This window comes from Macrotis lagotis, chromosome X (genome assembly GCF_037893015.1).
Source record: "Macrotis lagotis isolate mMagLag1 chromosome X, bilby.v1.9.chrom.fasta, whole genome shotgun sequence".
NCBI classification, from domain to species: domain Eukaryota; kingdom Metazoa; phylum Chordata; class Mammalia; order Peramelemorphia; family Peramelidae; genus Macrotis; species Macrotis lagotis.
Window position 1 is genome coordinate 643610491 of NC_133666.1, and position 19444 is coordinate 643629934.

General features: G+C 52.7%; 2 protein-coding genes across 3 annotated transcripts in view; one reads left to right on the forward strand and one right to left on the reverse strand.

The window, feature by feature from the left end:
- DDA1 (DET1 and DDB1 associated 1) overlaps nt 1-1017 on the forward strand; it is a 22719-nt gene extending 21702 nt beyond the window's left edge. For both annotated transcript variants that reach the window (XM_074204468.1, XM_074204466.1), the window contains exon 5: nt 133-1017. In XM_074204468.1, the coding sequence (XP_074060569.1) occupies nt 133-243 (111 nt within the window). In that variant the 3' untranslated portion in view covers nt 244-1017. The remainder of the gene's footprint in view (nt 1-132) is intronic.
- ANO8 (anoctamin 8) overlaps nt 102-19444 on the reverse strand; it is a 29637-nt gene continuing 10294 nt past the window's right edge. The window contains exons 5-18 of the mRNA XM_074204465.1: nt 19250-19346; nt 17246-17362; nt 16689-16816; nt 16087-16248; nt 15374-15526; nt 14892-15018; nt 14141-14196; nt 13475-13549; nt 11691-12506; nt 10777-10968; nt 10075-10206; nt 9686-9796; nt 8407-9046; nt 102-7205 (exon numbers count right to left, since the gene is read on the reverse strand). Coding sequence (XP_074060566.1) covers nt 6835-7205; nt 8407-9046; nt 9686-9796; nt 10075-10206; nt 10777-10968; nt 11691-12506; nt 13475-13549; nt 14141-14196; nt 14892-15018; nt 15374-15526; nt 16087-16248; nt 16689-16816; nt 17246-17362; nt 19250-19346 — 3177 coding nt within the window. The 3' untranslated portion in view covers nt 102-6834. The remainder of the gene's footprint in view (nt 7206-8406; nt 9047-9685; nt 9797-10074; nt 10207-10776; nt 10969-11690; nt 12507-13474; nt 13550-14140; nt 14197-14891; nt 15019-15373; nt 15527-16086; nt 16249-16688; nt 16817-17245; nt 17363-19249; nt 19347-19444) is intronic.

Below are 19444 nucleotides of genomic sequence, written 5' to 3' on the forward strand. Positions count from 1 at the left end.
ACTATCCAATGCAAACTACTGCTGGACATCATTTAGTCCAGTCTCCTCACTTTGCAGATGAACCCGAGGCCCAGAGCAGACTTGCCCACAGTCCCTAGGGTTCTCATTTCTTCCTCTTTTTCTCCTACCCAGAATGCTGCAAAGAAGAGAGATCAGGAACAAGTAGAACTAGAAGGTGAGAGTTCAGCGCCCCCCCGAAAAATTGCCAGGACAGACAGCCAGGACATGAATGAAGACACTTAGGACACTTGCTTTTCCTCGACAACTTGTCTACAGGCGCTTCCTGTCTTGTTTCATCACAGTGTGTAAGCCCCTTCCCTCCGCACTATGCAGCCCAAACCACTTCTGACTTCATAGGAGCCAATGTATTTATTTCCGTAATTTTTATTTATGTTGTAAAATGTATGGAGTGATGGTTAAAAGCAAGTCATCAGACGGTGTAGTGTAACATTGGTAGATGCTTTTTTTAAAAAAAAAATACATGGTCACTTTTTTTTTCCAGGTTTTACTAGATCTGTTACTTAATTAACTCGGAAGTAGCTGGGAAAGGTGGGAGCCAAGTCCAGCCTTCTGTGTCTGGCCCCTCTAGGGCTGGGACATTGCTTAGTTCCAGGGTCTTGGGTGGGGGTGTGGTAACATGTGGCCTGAGCCTTCCAGGCCTTCCCCACAAGCTTCTTCTGGGACCTTGTGGAGCTCACTCTGTCTCCTCTCAGGGGCAGGGCCCATAGGAGGCCATTGGGTTTGCGTGCAGCTCCACCCTTAACCTCAAAAACTCTTGGGCCCCTCCCTGATAGAGGTGGTCAGTTTAGAAGGCTCATGGTGGGCTTCTTTCAGGCCCTCTGGACCCTTGGCAAAGGCTGCATGTTTGGGCAGTACTAAGTGCCCCAGCTGCTTGGGTTACCATTCCAGGAAGCTGCAATTAACTTTTTTTTTTTTTACCTTTTTCCCCAACATCGTTTTAATAAGGACTGGTGTGTTCAACTTCTCCAATCCAATAAAAGGATGTTTCTTATCCCACCTTGAGTATTTGATCGGCAGCACAATTGGCACATATGGCACAGAGGGAGCCATTTAGTCTGAGAATTGTCTGGTTGTCTGTCATCTCTCTCTGGCCATTTTTACCAAGTTTCCCCAGCTCAGGGGAACTTTACACTCAGGGCTGGAATTTTTTTGTGGACAGGGGAGCTGAGCTGTGATAACTGTCTAAAGACATTCACAGTCACAAGCTCTTCCGTGGGTCTTTGAAGCTTCACTCAATGGAAGAACAGAATTTCCCAGCAGGCCCTGGGCAGTTTAGGCCAACCCCATTGGTCACTTGAGCTCAGGAAGACAGGTTGGGGATGGTGGTGATCTACCTTGTCACACAGCAACCAGGAAAAGAACTGGCTCGCATCGAAACTGGGACTTGCCTTCCAAAGTGTGTCACTCCCCTGGGGAAAACCTCCAGACTATCTTGCCTGCCATTACCCCCTGAAATGGGGTTAGAGGAAGGACAGGAGGAATCCTTAAAGACATAGCAGTGCCATCAGAAGGGCTCTTGTCCCCACAGCTGGAGCCAAACCACACCTTGTGGCCTGTGGATGGTTGGAGAAAAATGCCTCCAGGGGTCCCTCAGCCAAGAGCAGATGTGATTGCAAGAAGCACAAGATCTGCATCTGCAGACACCACATGGACTGAGACTGAATCACCTGGCTCCTTTCCCCCACCTCCATCACCTCGTAGGAAATACTTTGAAATCCTAGATAATGGAAATGATAGTGAATACTGAGTGTTGCTGTTTGGAGGGAATAAAACTGAGTTTTCTGCAGTGCTGCAGATAGGAATGGGTTTCCCTGAGAAGACCCAGCTTTGGCCTGTTAGCAGGAATGAGAGCCTCACACACCCTCTTCCTTGAATTTGAAGGGAACTCTGAAAGCATTCAACCCTCCTGGAAGTTGGGGGATTGGGGGGTGGTGGAGAAGGGAGTGTCAGCATACCCCATCTCAGCTGGCTTTTCTCCTCCCTAGAAGACAAAGCTGGCAGATCCTGAATTTGTTCTGGCAGGGAGCTTCAGGCTTTACCCCTTTTTGTTTCCTGACAGTCTCTTGGGATCTCAACTCTTAAGAGAGATCCCACCCTCCTCTGGCTCAGTGGGTGCATCTCAGGAGGCTTCTTTCTGAGGCACTTGGTACTTGAAAAATTCTTGGGCCCTGTTAAATCCCAGCCCTCATGCAGGGGTCAATGTGGTGTGTACTGGTGGATATAGTCTGAGAACTGAGAGGCCTCGCTCTCTACCTGCTCTCAGGTCGATCCTGCAGAAGCCTCTATTTTCCATGGAGTGGAAGGACACAAGCCTTTGGGTCCCCTAAGCCATTACCTTGTCTTCAGTCAAAACCATATCTTGCTGTAGGAGTGGAAGACTGCTGGATTGAGTGATTCTTCCTTCCCTCTCCCTCTCTCTTTCCTCAATCTTACAACAATGGAATGGAGTTCTGAAGGTCAATAAAATCATCCAGTCCCAAAGTCTTTTTACAGCTGAGACTGAGAGGGGAAGGGATGTGGCCAGTGTCTCATCCACACACAAGATATTGGCATAAGAACCTGGGATTTGAACTTATGTCTTCTGACTCTTGATCCACTGATCCTTCCACAGTACTGTGGTGATGGGTGAATTCAAACTTAATGGGAAACTCGGCAGACCTCGTTCAGCCTGTTTTCCCCTTCATGGTGGGGTTGGGGAGGGATCATCTGCTTAACTTGAGAGGGAACCTGTGGGAGAAAACCTTGAAAATGCTCCCAGGTTCTACTAGAAGATCCTTTGAGTTTCCCCATCCAAGCAGTTCTCGTAATATAATCTTATATTCCTGTTAATGTTTCAAAGTCTACCGAGTGCTTTCTGTGAAGAGAGGGAATAGAAGTCTTGTCTTCCGATGTGACGTTACTGCTTACAGATGAGAAAACTGAGTTTCCAAGAGCTGAATTGCCTCGCCCAAGATCATCCTGAGTGTCTGAGAGAGGGTTTAAGCCCAGTCTTCTGACTCCAAATCCCTTTCTCTTCCCCAGTGTACCTGTGTCACAGGTATCCCTAGCTCCCCTGAAAGGAGGTCTGGCAACATTGGTCTGGGTCCCCCCCTGGAGTCCGTCCTGCCACATAAGCTCCACGCCAACACAGCTGGGGAGAGTGGACCATTTGGAGAGGAATTGGTAAAAGAGGCCATGCCTTACAAATTAGACCCCATTTTTTATTTTCTGTGCCTCACTTGGCTCCCAGTGTGGGGGAAGGAGTCTTGGGGACTTGAATTATGGTTGGACACAGGTGATCTAAGGCCTTGCAAGACCAAGCAGGCCCGAACCTGGCCATCTTTGTCCATTCCACACTGACGTGAGCCTTGAAATCTCTTGAAAATTAAATAGGAGAACTTTTACCTAGCCAATCCTAATAGGTTCCATGGACACTGAGGGTTTGGTCTTCTTGTCTTCAACATTGCCTCTGTGGGGGTTATGATCCATATACCCTGCTTTTGGAGGCTGGCATGAATGGTGGCAGATGAGGGGAAATGGCTGGACAGAGATGAGGAAGGGCTGAAAGGGACTCAGCAGATGCCACCTGGATGAGTAAGTGCTATCCTCGTGTTCTGGGTGTCTGGTTCCTTGAGGGGGTTTCCAACTGGGCTCCTCGCTGGACTCAGGCTCTGTAAGGAAAAAGGGATGACTGATGGACAAGATTTGAGGATTCCTAAGAACCACTCCATGGCTTGGCATTAATCTCTAAATCCTATGTGTTCAGGGACTAGAGCTGGACTAGATCTTAGAGATGACTTCTAAACCCTTGATTTTTATAAATGGGGAAATAGAGACCCAGGGAAAGGAAGAGAAGAAACTTGTTCTAAGCCTCTTTTCATAGTACCACCACTACTTGCAGAGAAGGGCCCCCCTTTCCTGGCTCCTTGCTGGTAATATCCAGCCCTCTTGTAAAGAAGGTTGGCAGGTTAGTTGTGGATAAGAATTGATTTCCAACTGTAAATATTGATGGCAAAAAAGTAAAAATTTCTGATAACCTGGAACTCAATGCTTTCTTGCCACTTTCATTGCTTGCCACATTCATTTCTCTATAATTACATTCTGGATCCCACAAAGATAACTGAAGCTTCACTTAATCCTTATGGATCTCTGCATAGTTCTTTGGTCACTAAGTTGCTCGGAATCTTGGGGATTTCTGGAACCAAGGACTGATGGCTGAGATCTCCTGAGATAGTAGATTATTCTATGCTATTCAGCAGGTCTTTTAATGGCTTCCAGTGAAGGCAGCTCCTATGTAACCTCTGCCTATCCCTGTTCTGATTCCCCCACCTGCAAAAAATGGCACAGATGTCGGGTGGCAGGGACCTCAGAACAAAGAAAAGAATGTCTTACCTGGAAGGAAGAATACATAGCACAGAACATCAATACAGAGCACACTACATAGCACCCTTAGAATATGGAATGTCACAGCTGAGGGGTTCTTTAGAACACAAGACTGTCAGAACTGGGAGAACTCCAGAACACAGGATGTCAGAGTTGGGAGGAACCTTGGAAGAAAACCCTTCAGAACATAGAATGTTAGAGCTGAGAGGAATCTTAGAACTGGGAGAACCCTTTAAAACACAGGATGTCAGTTGGGAGGAACCTTAGAACCCAGGATGTTAGAGCTGAGGGGAAGCTTAGAACACAGACGGCTGGAAGGAGGGGGCCCCTTAGAACCCTGAAAGTCAAGGCTGACTTGGGAGAAGGCTTCCCATTTTTCCCCTTCATGACATGGTTTTCTGTCCCAACCACATGGGACTCATCTGCCATTCTCCGGATTCAGTATTCCACCTCTGTCTCTCTGAGCCTTGGCACACCTGACTTCACTTCCTCTGCCCTTGGTTAGGAGCCTTCGCTTTCTTCACCTTCTCAGGTACTCCCTCTGCCTCCCACCCCCACACTCCTGCAGCAGGAAATCTTTGCTCCATCTGCCCCACAATGGTTCTGCCCTCAGAATCTCTCCTAGTGTCTGTGCCAGCATTCTATTTTTTCCAAGAGAATGTAAGCTCCTCGAGGGCAGGAGGTATTGTTTTGCTTTGTCTAGCACCACCATACCTTGCTCCTAGTAATAATAACATAGGCAATAAATGTTTGTTCAGCTGAATTAAATTGAACATAGAATGTCCAGGCTGGGAAGGATGCTAATTTTTTTTTTATTCATCTATATGAATTCCACATTATAGAATGGAAGATCCTTTAGGTTGGGGACAGTTGAGGATTATTGTTTTTGATTTTTTGCCCCCAATACCTTACCCTGAAGTAGGGACTTAATGTACTCTGAATCTGGGATTTTGCTTGCCACCACCCTAGCATGGGTGGGACACATGGTGCTGTTCTCTCCTGCTTGCTCTGGGTTGTTCTTTTAATAATGTGAGGAGGCCCAGATCCCAGGAGGATCCTGCTGGGGAGAAGGAATGTCGGGGTCTGGGGTTTCATTCTGTGGCAATCGTCTATCACACTAAGGACATCTTGCTATGTCCAGCACTTAGAAGTAACCTAAGCAGTCAGCTAGTCTGATCACTTTATTCCCAAATGTCATCCGGCTTCTGCCTGAATGCTTGCACCGACGGGGAACTCGCTACCTTTCAGGGCAGCCTGTTCCTGTGCCAGATAGCTCTAGTGGTTAGGAAATTCCTTGCACTTGACTGAAACATGCCTCGCTATCACTTCTCAACTCTTTTTCTGTATTTGGGCTAAGACAATAAAAATAATTTCTTTCTTTTCAGCCCTCCTCCTTAGGAACAGGTGAGGTTGGCTTTAGGGTGGAGAAAGGCAAGCAAAGGATTTTTGAGTATGGCAGCTTTGGGTATGCCCCCCCCCCCCGATATCCCGTTCCTACCCTCATGCCCACAGAGCAGAAATACGATTCTTCTGTAGCTCCCCCATGGTGAATTCTAGGGGCCTCTAAGGATCCTGGGCTTGGGGCCAGCCTACCTCCAGGTTCACCAGGTTCCAGAGGCCAGAAAGCAGAAGCAGGGCAGGGCTAAAAGAAATTAGGGGATGGGGGAAGGGAGCTGCTTCGTGGATAAAAGTTTTTGTCCAGTCATCCAGGTTGGGTCCAGGCCCCGGTGGGAAAGAGGGAGGAGGACACATCATAATCCTTGGTTTGGACCTGTTTTCTGGGCTCACTCCCTGGTCGCAGACCCAACACTGGGTTTTAGAATGCTTGGGGTTGAGCCATGAAGAAATGCCAGCTGTTGGGGGTGGCAGTGTTGAATGGAGTTTGGGTTGTGCATGACTAGACGTGGGGTTAGAATGAAAGGCTTCTTGGTCGAAGGATAAGAGGGAGGGAACCCGAGTGAAAGAGGCAGACCTTAGGATGCTCCAAGAGTCGCTTACCATCTTTCCACCAGACAGGTTTGTTGAAATATATTTTTATTGCATTTCTGCAAAGTTTACAAAAATATGACAAAATAAATTAAGAAGAAATCAAAATAATCCCCGTTAGGTATTTCCTTCTGGATTGAAAGAAAGAAGACGGCAAAAAAACTTGCCTTTTCCTCTTCGCCTCTGAACAGTGGCCAACCCTCAGAGCCCTAGGGAGTGGCTGGGGAGAAACATATTAGGCCTGGAGGATCCTGACCCCCCAGGCCACTGGCCAAGCCAGGCTAGGCTGGCTTTCATCCTAAGCCACTCCACCACTCCCTCCCCTGGCCTGGAGAGGACAGGCCGGCCAGCCTCTTGTCATGCTCAGCCGTAGCTCCTTGCATTAATAACTCATATTGCATATGTGAATGAGGGAAAGCCTAGGCTTCAGGAGTGGAGGGCAGAGTGGGAAAGAAGTGGGGCTGGCTAGTGCCACCCAGCTGGCCAGCAGATGGCTTGGGGGCTGGGACTGGGAGTGGGGCTGTCAGCTGGGGGCAGAGGGCAGGGCCCTGGGAGCGGGGGACTGGAGAAGCTGTCATCACCCTGAGCGGGGGGTGCAGGGAGTGGGGGTGGGACCCAGGCAGGGCTCCCTGGGGCCCGGGCACAGGGCGGGCACTCGGCTCCATGGCCCTCTTCTCTAGTTGCACTCCCCTCACCCCCACAACTCCAGGGGCCCTCCCATTGCCAGCAGCCTGTGGGCGGGGGCGTGTTAGGTGATGGTGGGCAGGAGCAGCGTGGTGGTGCAGGGCTCCGGCGGTGGGCACGGGAGGGGACACCAGAAGCTGGCTGCGCTGTCCCTGCGGAAGGGGAGAGGGGGCAGTTCCAGTGCAGTGCCCTTGGGGGCTTGACTAGGGCCTGGCTGGCACTACCCCTGCTTCACACTGGCTTCAGACAGGCTTTTCAGCCTTCGAGCTGCCCCTGGGCACCAAGTGGCATTCCCCAATCTGGGGTCAGGAGTGGAGTTTCCTTCTTAGGGGATTCCTAGGCTCCACCTCACAGCCACTTAGCTCCTCCCTGAACCAGAAAGTCTGGGCCCACCCCCACCCAGCACTGCCCACAGCCCAGTGCCCCCTTATTGGCACCAAGCACCAAGAAGCTGGGCCAGGGTGGGGTTGGGACCTGCCCTCACCCCCCAAAAAGGCTTTATTGCTTCTAGTCAATGGCTCGGGGTGGGGGGGTGGCAGGGAAAGCTCATTGGGTCCAGCCCCTGCCTCTAAGCTCCTCACCCCTCCCAGACCAGGGGATGGGGGAGGGAAGGTTCCCAACGGGTAACCGTAGTCTTGATGCAGACCTCAGGCCCACTTCTCCCCCTCCGGCTCAGGCTTTGCTGGGCAGGGGGACAGAGTGGTGTGGCCAAATCAAAAAGCACTAACATGAAAATCCCCCTCTTCTGGTCACCCGTGGCCGGGGGGAGGCCCTCTTCCTGCCCATGGCCTGGCTGGGTCTAAATCTTGGTTGTTGACTGACTGACCACTCCCAACTAGCCCCTTCTCCCTGATTAAGGTCTCCTCCCAGAGGACAGGTCCCTGGGCCAGCCCAGCTGAGGAGCTGGGGGCGCTGGGGTTTGCATAGAGGTGGGGGGAGGGAAGGCCATGGAGGTGGGCAGGTCAGCCATGCGGGGGTGGCCTGTCCTGGGCGGGCAGGGCAGGAAATGGGGAGGGGCTGCTCTCCAGGCCACCCCTGTATTGTCTCTTTGAAACCAGTACCCAGAGGTTCTAGCACAGAGACTGAGGAAAAACAAAAGGAAGAGGCAATAAGTGCCTTTGTCCCTGGGGGACCCTGGGTTCAAGGAGCTGCCCCTACACAAAGGGATTGGGGTAACCCAAAGCTCCCATACCCTCTCACCTCCATGGGGTCAAATGCAGCAGGGGGGAACCTATGGCTTCTCCCCTCCCCAGCCAAGCCCCATTTATCCTTGCACCTGCCCCTCCATCCTCTCCTAGCTGGGACCCAGGTGTCCCCTAGGTCCCCACCCCACCCCAAGTTAGAGCTTATGACCTGAGCCTTCGTCCTCTGCACGGGCATCTGGCTCCTCCCCACCGGCCTCATCTGCCAGCCCGGGGCGCTGGGCCTTGCTGGGAGCGCTGTCGGGTCGCACCTGCCCCCCGCCTGCCCCGTTAGATGCAGTGGCGGACTCTGCCCGGCCCCCAAAGGGGAAGAGTTTGCCGGCATGGAAGGGCTTGGGAGGCGAGTGGCTGCGCTCTTGGTCTCGCTTGGCTTCCGGCGACTTGAGAAACTTAAAGCTGAGGAAGGCAGGCAGGCGGTTTTCTCCCGTGGGTGAGGGTGCCTGAGGCTGACGGGTAGCTGGGCCGGCACCCCCTGCAGAGGATGAGGATGACGAAGAGGATGAGGACAGAAACTTCCCCTGGAGGGGGATCATGTGCTTGAGTTTCATGACATTGTTGGGGGCGAGCAGGGAGCCTGGCCTTTTGGGCCGATCTGGGCCGGGCCCACCCTTGGCCTTGGCTGGTGCTTTCTCAGGGGCAAGATCAGGACCGCTGCCCTCAGCCCGGCCTTCCTCACGCCCAGCCTCACGTTCCCGTCGAGCATGGTGCTCCGCGTGTCTTTGCCGCTCTTCCTCCTCCCGCCTTCGTCGTTGCTGCTGCTGATAGTGATGCTGAGCCTGACGCTCATGTTTCTAGGGATAGCCAAGGGGATGAGCAGAGTCAGGGCGCAAGGCTGGACCTCTGAGGTCCAGATGGGGGGGATGGGGGGGAAATGGGATGATGTTCCAAGGAAACCAGACATTAGAGGTCAAGGGAGTCAAATTGGAAGGTAGGAAGCATTAGAAGAGGTTTGGGGCACAAGCACAAATTGGAAGAAGAAAGGGCATCGATGGGACAGGATTAGGAGAATTGAAGAATTGTGTGGATGGATGTGCAAGACCAGACAGGAGGGGGAACTGATGAGGGTCCGGTGTTGGAGGGAGATTGACAACCAGGGTTTGGGAGATGAGAAATAAGGGGGAATAGTGGTTTTGGGGGGGCTGAGTATGAGGGTCAGTAGATGAGACTGGGAGGTGATGAGAGAATAGGGTTCTGGGGAAGATGAGGAATGGTAGATGGGAACATTTGCCGGGACATTGAGGAATGAGAAAGATGAATTAGAGAGGGGAATCCCTGGGAGGGATCTGGCATCGGCGACCCCAACCACAAGGGGAGCTAAGCCTGGGTGGGGGCATGGATCCCGTCCACTCTGAAAGGGCTGGGTATCCCATTCTGAAGAGTGAGAATAGGGGACTGGGGACAGCAGGGACCGGAGCTGGAGATGTTCTCACCTTGAAGGCCTCTCGCCTTTGGTGTTCCAGCTTGGCCATCTCCTCAGCTACCCAGGCAGGGATGTCGGGGATGGCTGCCTGGATGAGGTACTTCAGGAACAGGGCAAAGTGCTGTGACCCGGGGCGGTGAGAGCAGGAGGGAGAGACAGATGTCAGCGGGGAGGAGTCCCTGAGTGATCAAGAGCCCTCCCCAATACGAAGCTGGGCCCAGCTTTCCAGCACCATACAGAAACAAAGTTGACCTGGGTTGGGTTTGGGAGGGGAATGGATACCATGAGCCAGATGGCCAAGACCTGGAGGACCGGGGACTGCCCCTTCCCCCAATCTATGTCTCCAGGGAGGGTGTCAGGACTGCCCACTGCCCTCAGAAGCCAGGGCTAGCCACGTACCTCCAACACGACCACGGAGATGATGGCGGCCTCTGGGCTCAGCCATGGGAAAAGACGCTGAAGCTGTCCACACTGACCAATCAGATAGCAGTTCACCACGATGGCCAGGATGCCCATTGCCTCCATCACCTTCTGCAGGGTCAAGGACAAGGAGAGGAATGTCAGTCCCAGCAGGAGCAGGCCCAAATCTGTTGGGACTGGCCCAAATCCCTTCTTTCCCAACTTCCCTTCTTCCTGAACCCCTTCAGTGAGCCCTTGTCCCAGCAACTGACCCATCTCCCTGGGTCCTTCTCTGAACCCCCATCCCACTGACTGATCCATTTCCCTGGTCCTTTCTCCCTGAGCCCGCTCAGTGATCCCCGATCCCCTCTCCCTGGGCCCTTCTTCCTGAACCCTGTCAGCGAGCCCCATCCTCCTGATTGCCCCATGTCCCTGGACTCCTCCCCAAGCCCCCTCATTGAGCCCCCATCCTATTGACTTGCCCCTCTCCCAGGGCCCTTCTTGTCTGTCAGTGAGTTCCCACATCTCAGTAAATCTCCACCCCCGTGGTTCCTCCAGGCAGCTTTGCTCTGGGGCCTCACTCATTCAGGGAGACCACTCCCTCCCCCCTCAACCCTGAATGCCCATCCTCACTATGCTCCTTGGCAGGCCTAGCTAGGGCTGTCCGGAGCCCTGACTGCAGGCTCTGCCCGCATGAATCACCTGCCACTGCCCAATGCTATCAACACGCTGCCCAAAGGGCCGTTGGAGTCCTGTACAGAGCTTGAAGGCATCGCTACGTATCTCGATGAGATTGTTGACTAGGGCACAAAGGGCAGCCAGGGGGAAGGCCGAGGAGAAGAGCACCACGTAGCCGAACTGTACAAACATCTCCTGGTAGTCCTGGAAAGGGTCCTGGGGGGTGGGAGGGGGTGCCACAGGGAGACTTCAACACAGACAGGTGTGTCCCGTCCCCTTCCTGCCCAGGCCCCTCCTCTACCCACTAGAGCAGAACAATAGTCCAGCTGGGCAGCTGGACGACCTTTGCTTTTGTATTTTTTTTTTTTTGCAAGGCAAACAGGGTTAAGTGGCTTGCCCAAGGCCACACAGCTAGGTAATTATTAAGTGTCTGAGACCAGATTTGAACCCAGGTCCTCCTGACTCCAGGGCAGGTGCTCTATCCACTGAGCCACCTGGCTGCCCCTGGTCAACTTGTTTTTGTTGTTCTTCAATCGAGCCTGACTTCACAGCTCACTTGAACTTTTCTTAACAGACATCCTAGTGATTTGCCATTTCCTTCTCCAGCTCATTGAACAGATGAGGAAACTGAGGCAAACCGGGTGAAGTGACACGTCTAGGGTCACACCACTAGGAAGAGTCTGCCGACACTTGGAACTCAGGAAGATGAGTCTGGACCGAGGTCTGGACATCCTTAGAGACCAGCCAGCTCTCGGCCCAGGGTCTTCCCCTCTGTCATCCCCAGCCGACCCCAGCTGCCCATCTCTCAGCTTTGTCCCGGCTGTGTTGCTCTCTCAGAAGGCCCCCAACCCTTCTGGCTCCATGGGGTGCCTTGGTCTGGTCATTCCCCTTAGAGACTAGGGGCTCTTCCTGCCCGAGGCCCTTTCCAGAGGACTCACCTCATATTTTTTCATACAGCTCTCTAGCTCGGCCTGGGTCAGTTGAGGGGAATAGTCTTCCTCAGGTGGGTCGATCCAAGATGTGCGGTTTTGCTTCCGCCGCTTGTCCTCCCCAGGGCCCGAGGCCTCGGCCTCGTCATCACCGGGACCCTGGTCTCGGCCCTCCCCACCAGGCCGCTCCCCTCGCAGGCTCCCGGGTGCTTCGAGGGGTTCCCGTCCAGGACTGTCTGAAGGCTCCTCAGCGTCCTCTTCATCTTCACACAAGGCAAACACGGCTGTGGGGTCCAGGCCTTTGTCCACCATGGTTGGGCTACCCTCTTCCAGGAAGTTCTCAGGACCTGTCGGACCTGCCCGTCGCTGCCGCTCAGCTCGCTCAGCAAAGCTCACCTTCCTTAGCTTTAGGCCGCAGTCCAGAAGGCTTTCTTCTTCATCATCGTCTTCCTCTTCCTCCTCCTCTTCCTCCTCCTCCTCCTCCCCACCACCACCACCACCCGCCTCTTCCCCACCCTCTCCAGCCCGTCTCCGCCGCTCCTCCTCCTCCTCCTCAGGGACCCCACAGCCCCCATTGAGGCATTTCCGGCCCCCACCGCCACTGCCCTCCTGGGCCCTGGGCTCAGGTGGCCCTGCCAGTGGCTCTCGGGGCCGGACCTCCGGGACAGGAGGCCTGTGAGTGAGCAGCTGCAGGAAAGTCTTGGAGAATTCCCAGATGGTGCGGGCACTCAGGTCTCCACTGGTCAGCCGGCGGTACAGGTGGGGCTGTAGTACCTCCCGGATATTCTGCAGGAACTGACGGGTGATAAGCAGGGTAGCTAACATCTAGGGGAGAAAGAGGCAGCGTTGTTAGGGTCCAGGGGAAGGAGGAAGGGGCAGCTGGGGAGGGGAAAGGGAGCACCCCATGGAGGGAAGCCTATTACAGTTCACTAGTGTGACTTTAGGTTCACCCTCTCTTTAATTCCCAAGTGATGTTGGCCAAAATCATTTTTCCCATTCTGAGCCTCAGTTTCTCTTGAGTTCCATAGCCCCAAGGGTGCTCCTTCTTTCCCAGGGAGTGAAAAATGGAAAAAAAATGTGTAGGAAACCCCACAAGATGCCTTCCCTCCTTTACCAAGGGCCTGGGCTTCAGTACGCCCAAACACTTGGTCAGTGGGCACTTCTCCCCACCCCACCCCATCTCCATACCCCTTCCTTCTAGCGCCTAGCTCCCAGCCTGCCCATCCCCATCACTGGCCTTGCTGGCCACACCCTCAGCATGACCCCACCTACGCCAGCCCGTACTCTGGCCTTGGCCAGAGCCAGGAGGCCCTGGAAGGAGAAGAGGAGAAGCTGGAGACGGAGGGCAGCGTAGGGGACGACAGCCGCTCGGAGCTGGCGCTCCAGGCTTTGGGAGAGAGAGAGGATGAGCAGGAGCTGTGGAGGGACGGACATAGGGACAGGACGGATGGCAGGACAGACAGAGAGACAGACAGAGAAACAGGCAAAGAGGAGAGGAGGGGCTCAGGAAGTCACTGGGAGAGAGGAGAGGGAGGAGACTAAGAAACAGGGAGAGGGGAAGATGGAGAGGAGCTGGGAGCAAAGGATGAGGTTGATGGAGGACTGGAGTAGGTGTGGCTCAAGGTGGGTCTTGGGCTTGCCCTGGTAGCTGGCTCCCTGGCTCCCTTGTTCCATCTACCAGAGAGAGGCTCAGGGATGGCAAGGTCAGGGTCAGGGGAGAAGGGCCAGGGATGGGAGCCCAATTGGGAGCCAAAAGGATCAAAGTTCAGGCCAAGGTCATGGGGGTCTCTTACCTCCTTCAGCCTCTCCATGTCCTTGAGGTAGAAACCGATGTAGAAAAGACTCAGGTACGAATTTACAAACTGGAACTGGGGTGGAGGGTAGGGTGGGAGAGAGGGGGGCTGAGGGGCTGGACTGAGTCTGGGGAGCCCAGGACCTTGAGGAAAGCAAGGACATTCCACCTGGCCAGGCCAGGCCCCCTGCCAACCTCCGCAAGCACCGGGCTCACTCCCTTCTTCCCTCAGTCTAGAATATCCTCCCCAGGGTCTCAGCTCTCCAAACCCTAAGCATCCTTCAGAAAGACCTCCCCAATGACTCCAGCCCACAGCACTGTCTCTCCTCTGGGCAGCAGAAACTGAAGCTTAAATTTAAATAACCAGCTCTTCTCCCCCCTTCCCGGTTTCTCCCACACTGTAGCGAGCACTAGGCAGAACAACCAGGATCACAGAATGGAGAAGAACTGAACCTTCGACTTGATATAGGGGCCCAGAGACAGAGCCCAACAAGGTATCTGGGCCTTTGGGGGGTCTGTGTGCATTCCAATTTGGGTGCAATGATCGGATCAGTTGATTATGTGGGGACAGAGACTTTGGGGTCAGAAAGCTCTAGAAAAGTCCCTAGTTTGGAGGCCCTTAGGGCTGGAGCATAGCCTCAGAGGCTCAGCAAAACCCCTCACTCACCAAAACAATCTTGACGATGAGGTGTTTCTCATAGGCACTCTGTAGGCGGTAGTTCTCTGCCAAAGGGAGAGGTGTGAGGTGGGGCAGAGGTACCAGGGCTGGGGAGTTGGGGCCTTGCATGGTCCCCAGAGGGATAGATACCCCCCACTCACACAATTAACACAATCAGAGGCAGAGTAGTTGAGCTGTGGGAATAGGAAGGCAGCACCTGCTGCCAGTAGGGCTGAGGACAGCGTCTGCTCTCCTCCCACTATAGATGCCTGAAGGCAGTGGGTTAAAAAGAGATCCACCGTTTCAGGGTTAATGTTCCTAAAGTGGCTAAGTAATTGTTGATGGCCTTTTAGGAAGCTAAAATTTAGACTTCTGGGGAGCCAAAAAAGCAACTCTGGAAGACCAGTATAGAATGGGTGGCACCTCTGGGCTCTCTAATTTCTGGGTGTTTTTGGTAAAGCCTTATGTGCTGACCTGCGCTCTGGGCTGTCTGAGGTTCTAAGTACTCAGAGCACTAAGGGGTCTCGCGATGACACTTCTGTGTCACAAGACCAACAGAAGACAGATCCTTAGCGCTCTGCCCTAGTCTTTTCAGCTGGTTAGGATCAAAGCACATGGTACTCTGACGTCCATAAGGAAAAGAAATCAACAGTCCCAGGAAGCACCTGTCCCTCCCTTTCCCCTCCTTTTACTACCCCCCCCATATCTAAGGGGCCCTGGAGTTTAGTCTGTCTGGGCAGGGGTGGGGTCCCTTGCATACCCATGTCATTAAGCCAATAGGCAAGCTTCTTGTAGGCCTCGGCACAGGCACTGACCAAGAGGGCCAGGCCAATCTTGGGCAGGAAGCGGACAAGGCGTGGCAACCCTTTCACACTGAGCACCAGCTCCTGCCAGGTGGAATAAAGGGGTCAGGACAGGACTAAGGGCAGGGAGGGGATCAGTTTGCAACTGGGATACTACTAGATTTAGCCTAGGGTTGTCATCAGCTTGATGCTGAAGCCTTGGCTTCGGTCTGGGGCTAGGCATAGGCTCAGTTTGGAACTATGGTCCCAGACTTAATCTGGGTTTAGAGTCAAGGCTCCGCCTGGGCTTGAGGTCCTTGAGTTAAACTGGAATTAGGGTTGGGATCCTGGGTACAATGTGGGGCTGGGGCCAAGATTCAGTCTGGAGTTGGAATTGGGGCTTTGCCTGAGGCTGAGGTGGGTCCCTGGACTGGGGAGGGGAGGTGGAAAGGTATCTCACCTGCAGCTGGAAGCAGCCGAGCATGAGCAGGAAGCCCCCGATGAGGCAGGTGGCACACACTGGCAGACTAACCAGTAGCTGGAAAAGGAGTCGCTTCCAGGGTGGGTAATAAAATTCCTCGGCATTGGTCACAGGACTGATCCGTCGAACACCCTGTAGAGAAAGGCAGTGTTGAGACCAGCATATGGTCCCGGCTGCTCAGGTACTTTCTAGAGCTTCCAAGGGGAGCCCTAATTCTGAGAAGTAAACAGCCAGCTGATATTCAAGGCCCTTTGCTGTCCAGCCTTAACCTTTCCCCTATCCTAACTTTACTAGGACCATGGAATTTAGCTGAAAGAAGCCTCAAGGACCATCTTAGAGACCAGCCACGTCATTTTACGGGAGGAGCCTGGGGCCCAGGAGAGGACGGATCCTGCTTCTCCTATCACACTATATTGGCTGAGTGCTGGCCCTGATAAGGATCCCTGCAATGCCCTTCTCCAGCCCAGCTCCACCATCTCCTCCGGGCAGCCTCCCTCCAGCCTCCAAACTGCTTTCCCCTCTGAGTCAGTATCAGGCACATCCTTCTCTCCAAGGGCCACGAGGTCTAATCTCTGTGTCCCCACCCAGCCCCCTAAAGGCAAGGCAGGGTTTGCTCCCATTCCCTCAAGTGCCTAGGATGGGGCCCAGGTGATCCTAGGAGAAGGGGGAGGGAAGGAGAGTGAGCAACTCACCCTGAACTGGGGTCGGGGTTCCTCAATGGCTTCTCCAGGGGTGTCCAAAGTTCCCCACTTATAGGCAAACTCAGCCCCACGGCGCTTCCACTCCTCCAGAAACAGTGTAGACCAAATCACATTGAAGATAGCGAAGATTACACAGCAGATGTCCCGGCTGGTCTGGGGGAATCCAGAGAAACAATGGAAGGCAAAGGACATCCCAGACCTAGCAACTTCCATCTCCAATTTCAGAGCCAATCGATCAATAAATATTTATTAACCAAAACAAAGAGTGAATCTTTTGCCTAGGCTCCACTCTGCCCCTCCATGTGTTCTCTCTACCGAGACCTATCTCCCATCATCTTTCTGTAAAAATCCAACCCTAGCTTCCCTGTACCCTGACCCCTTGACTTCTTTCATTGTCTCATGACCCAATTCCCCCAATATCTTCCAAGATGTTTTCAAGTCTCCCAGGGAGTTTGCAAATCTCCCCAAGTCTCACTGATTCTCCTCAGTTTTCCCCATCCCCCAAAGCACCATATCTCTCTTGGGACCTGGCTTCTGGGTAAATCTCCCCAGGTGTATCCGGGGACATTCATGTCTTCCCAGGAGAGGCTCACCTGGTCAGCCTCGGTGAAGGTATAGAGTACAGAACCGAACACAGCTGGGTAGACCATGGCAGAGGTGTAGAAACCCAGCCAGGCAAAATACATAGCGATCTTCACTCCAAAGTAGTCACAAATCTCATCTGGGATCCAAAGAAGTACACTTTTGGCCTGGGGCCAGATAATAAAGCCTAAGACATTCCTCCCTCCCCCTCTTCAGCATTTCCCCTCGGGACTGGAGGAAGAGATCACTTCTGAACAGTGAGAGAGGGGCACATCTGAATGGGGCAGGGTAGGGTGGGTAGCATGCAGCTGCTCGAGAAAGAGGAGGGCTTCATCTTATGGCATGGGAGGAGTTGAAATTAGATCCTCTACTTCTTGCCCAAGGCATTTCATCCTTCTCAGCAATCTTCTTGGGGCTACTTTGGGGCAAGGAGAGTGGGTGAAAGCTAGCTGGAGGTGTGTCCAAATGACAAAGAGAGAGGGGCCATGCTTTAATCAAGATGGAGGGGAAGGACTGAATTGAGACCAAAGGAGAAGGGCCAAAGCCCACAGTGGGAGGGCCCCCTTACCTAGGGGCTGGTTCTCACATACAGCCTGCACCCAGGACTTCATGAGCCGGTTAAGAATCCTCTGTTCGTGTACAGGGAACACCTGCTGGATGATCCCACGGGCAGCCAATTCTGGGACTGGGGAAAGGTGGTTGTAGGCTTGTCAAATCTAGTCCATGACAGCCATGCCTCAGTTACCAGCTCGAAGGATGTCCCTTGGTTAAATCCTTTCTTTGCCCTGGACCCTATTTGCTGTTTTTTTTAACTGGTAACCATAGTCCCTTCATCTTTGATTGGTTATGAGATAGGATTGAGAAGGGAAAGGAAAGGAAAGGAAAAGAAAAGGCAGGTTCTCTGAGTCTTAGAGAGCCTGCTCTTTTGCTGGCAGATTCAGTTGTCCTCATGTAACCATAAGTTCTTTGGCTGAGACATCCCCATGATCTCAGTGAATCATTCCTCTACCCCTCAGACATTCACCCATGTCATTCAAGGCTTCTCCCAGAGGTGGGAGCCTTCCTTTCCTCGGTCAGCACCACAGACAGCGACATAGGGATCAACAGATAGTTCCAGCAGCTGCCCTTGAAAAGCCCATAACTTTCAAGCTACAAATACAATTCACACCTCCCCAATCCGTTTCCCAAGTCTGGAAATGCCCTGGGAGAACAACATTCTCAGGATTCTGCCTCAAAATAGGTTAGTATGCATGTGCTCTGAGCATGTATTGTAGCTTTTTGATCAGGAAATCTGAGTTCAAATCCCCTAAAGCTTACTATCTAGGGGACAATGTGTCTAAGTCTCAGTTTCTAAAAAATATTCATATGCATAATGAAGGGATTGGATTAGATGTTTCCTAAGATTCCTCTCAGTCTGACCTTCTAAGTTCTAAGGGCATTCCCAGTTCTAAATTCTACAACTTTCTGATCTATATATGTGTATATGGGTTTGCATTTCTTTGTGGGTGGGACCTGAAATAACTTTTACAATAAGAATATAGGCTTAAAAAAATTTAAAAAAAAGAATATAGGCTTTGGGGAGCATTTCAGAGTTTGTGTGTGTCGGCACTCACACATGTGTTTTCAAGAGGAGGGAGTGAGAGAGGATCTCATTGCCCAGGTTGTCACAGCCTTAGGCACCGGTCCAGTCTAACCCTTATATTATTATTATTATCATGGCTATATTTATTAGTGTCAAATTATGTTAATTGTCAATATAATTATGTTACTAGAATACTTACTTTCAGCAATTAGTGATAATTCTGATCAGAGTAGAATTCATTAGTGGTTACCATAATTATGGCCTATAATAATAACTTTGCTTTGAACTAAGGCATTTTCCTAGACATAATACCTGCAGAGAGAGGCCATGAAGGATGATTTCCCCTATTTTAGAGATGAAGAAACTGAGGAAAGGAGGACTTGTCCAAGGTGACAGGAGAGAGGATAGAAATCAGAAGACAATCTAGGTCTTCTGACTCAGTCCAGGATTCTTTCCCCTGCCCCACCAATGTCTTTCTAGAGTGATCCCCAAAACTTCTTTTTTTTTTTTTTTAGGTTTTTGCAAGGCAAATGGGGTTAAGTGGCTTGCCCAAGGCCACACAGCTAGATAATTATTGTCTGAGACTGGATTTGAACCCAGGTACTCCTGGCTCCAAGGCCGGTGCTTTATCCACTAGGTCACCTAGCCGCCCCAACTATGCCACCTAGCCACCCCGATTCCCAAAACTTCTAAGGGTTCCCCGTAAAGCACCTCTTTTAGAGAGGGCAGCTCGCTAGGCCCCTCCCTTGACCCCTGCTCACTCTGTAGCCCAGATCTTACTCCTGGTAATTCTTATGGCTCTGCCCCTTGGGGGAGGGGCTGGTGGGGTCCCCTTGGCCCCTGTCGCATGAGGCATTTCCCCCTAGCTCCCTCAGGAGGGGAAGGTTTTGGGGCCCAGCCCCTGTGACCCCCTCTCTCCAGTGGGATCACGATCACGGATTGACAGGGGTGACTCTTGGTTCCTCCCCACCTTCCCTCTGGCTCACTCACTGATGGGCTGGTCCTCCAAGAAGCGTACGTTGTGCAAGGCTTCTCCTGACTTGGCCCTCAGGTTCTCCAGCCAGAAGCGGATGATGCTCTGTCGCTCCTGCGGGACAAGAATTGGAGGCTGGAGCACCTCTGTGTCCTCCTTAGAGCTGTCAGCCGAGGGGAGGGGAAGGGGGACCCTCCGTCCTCCCTAGTCCT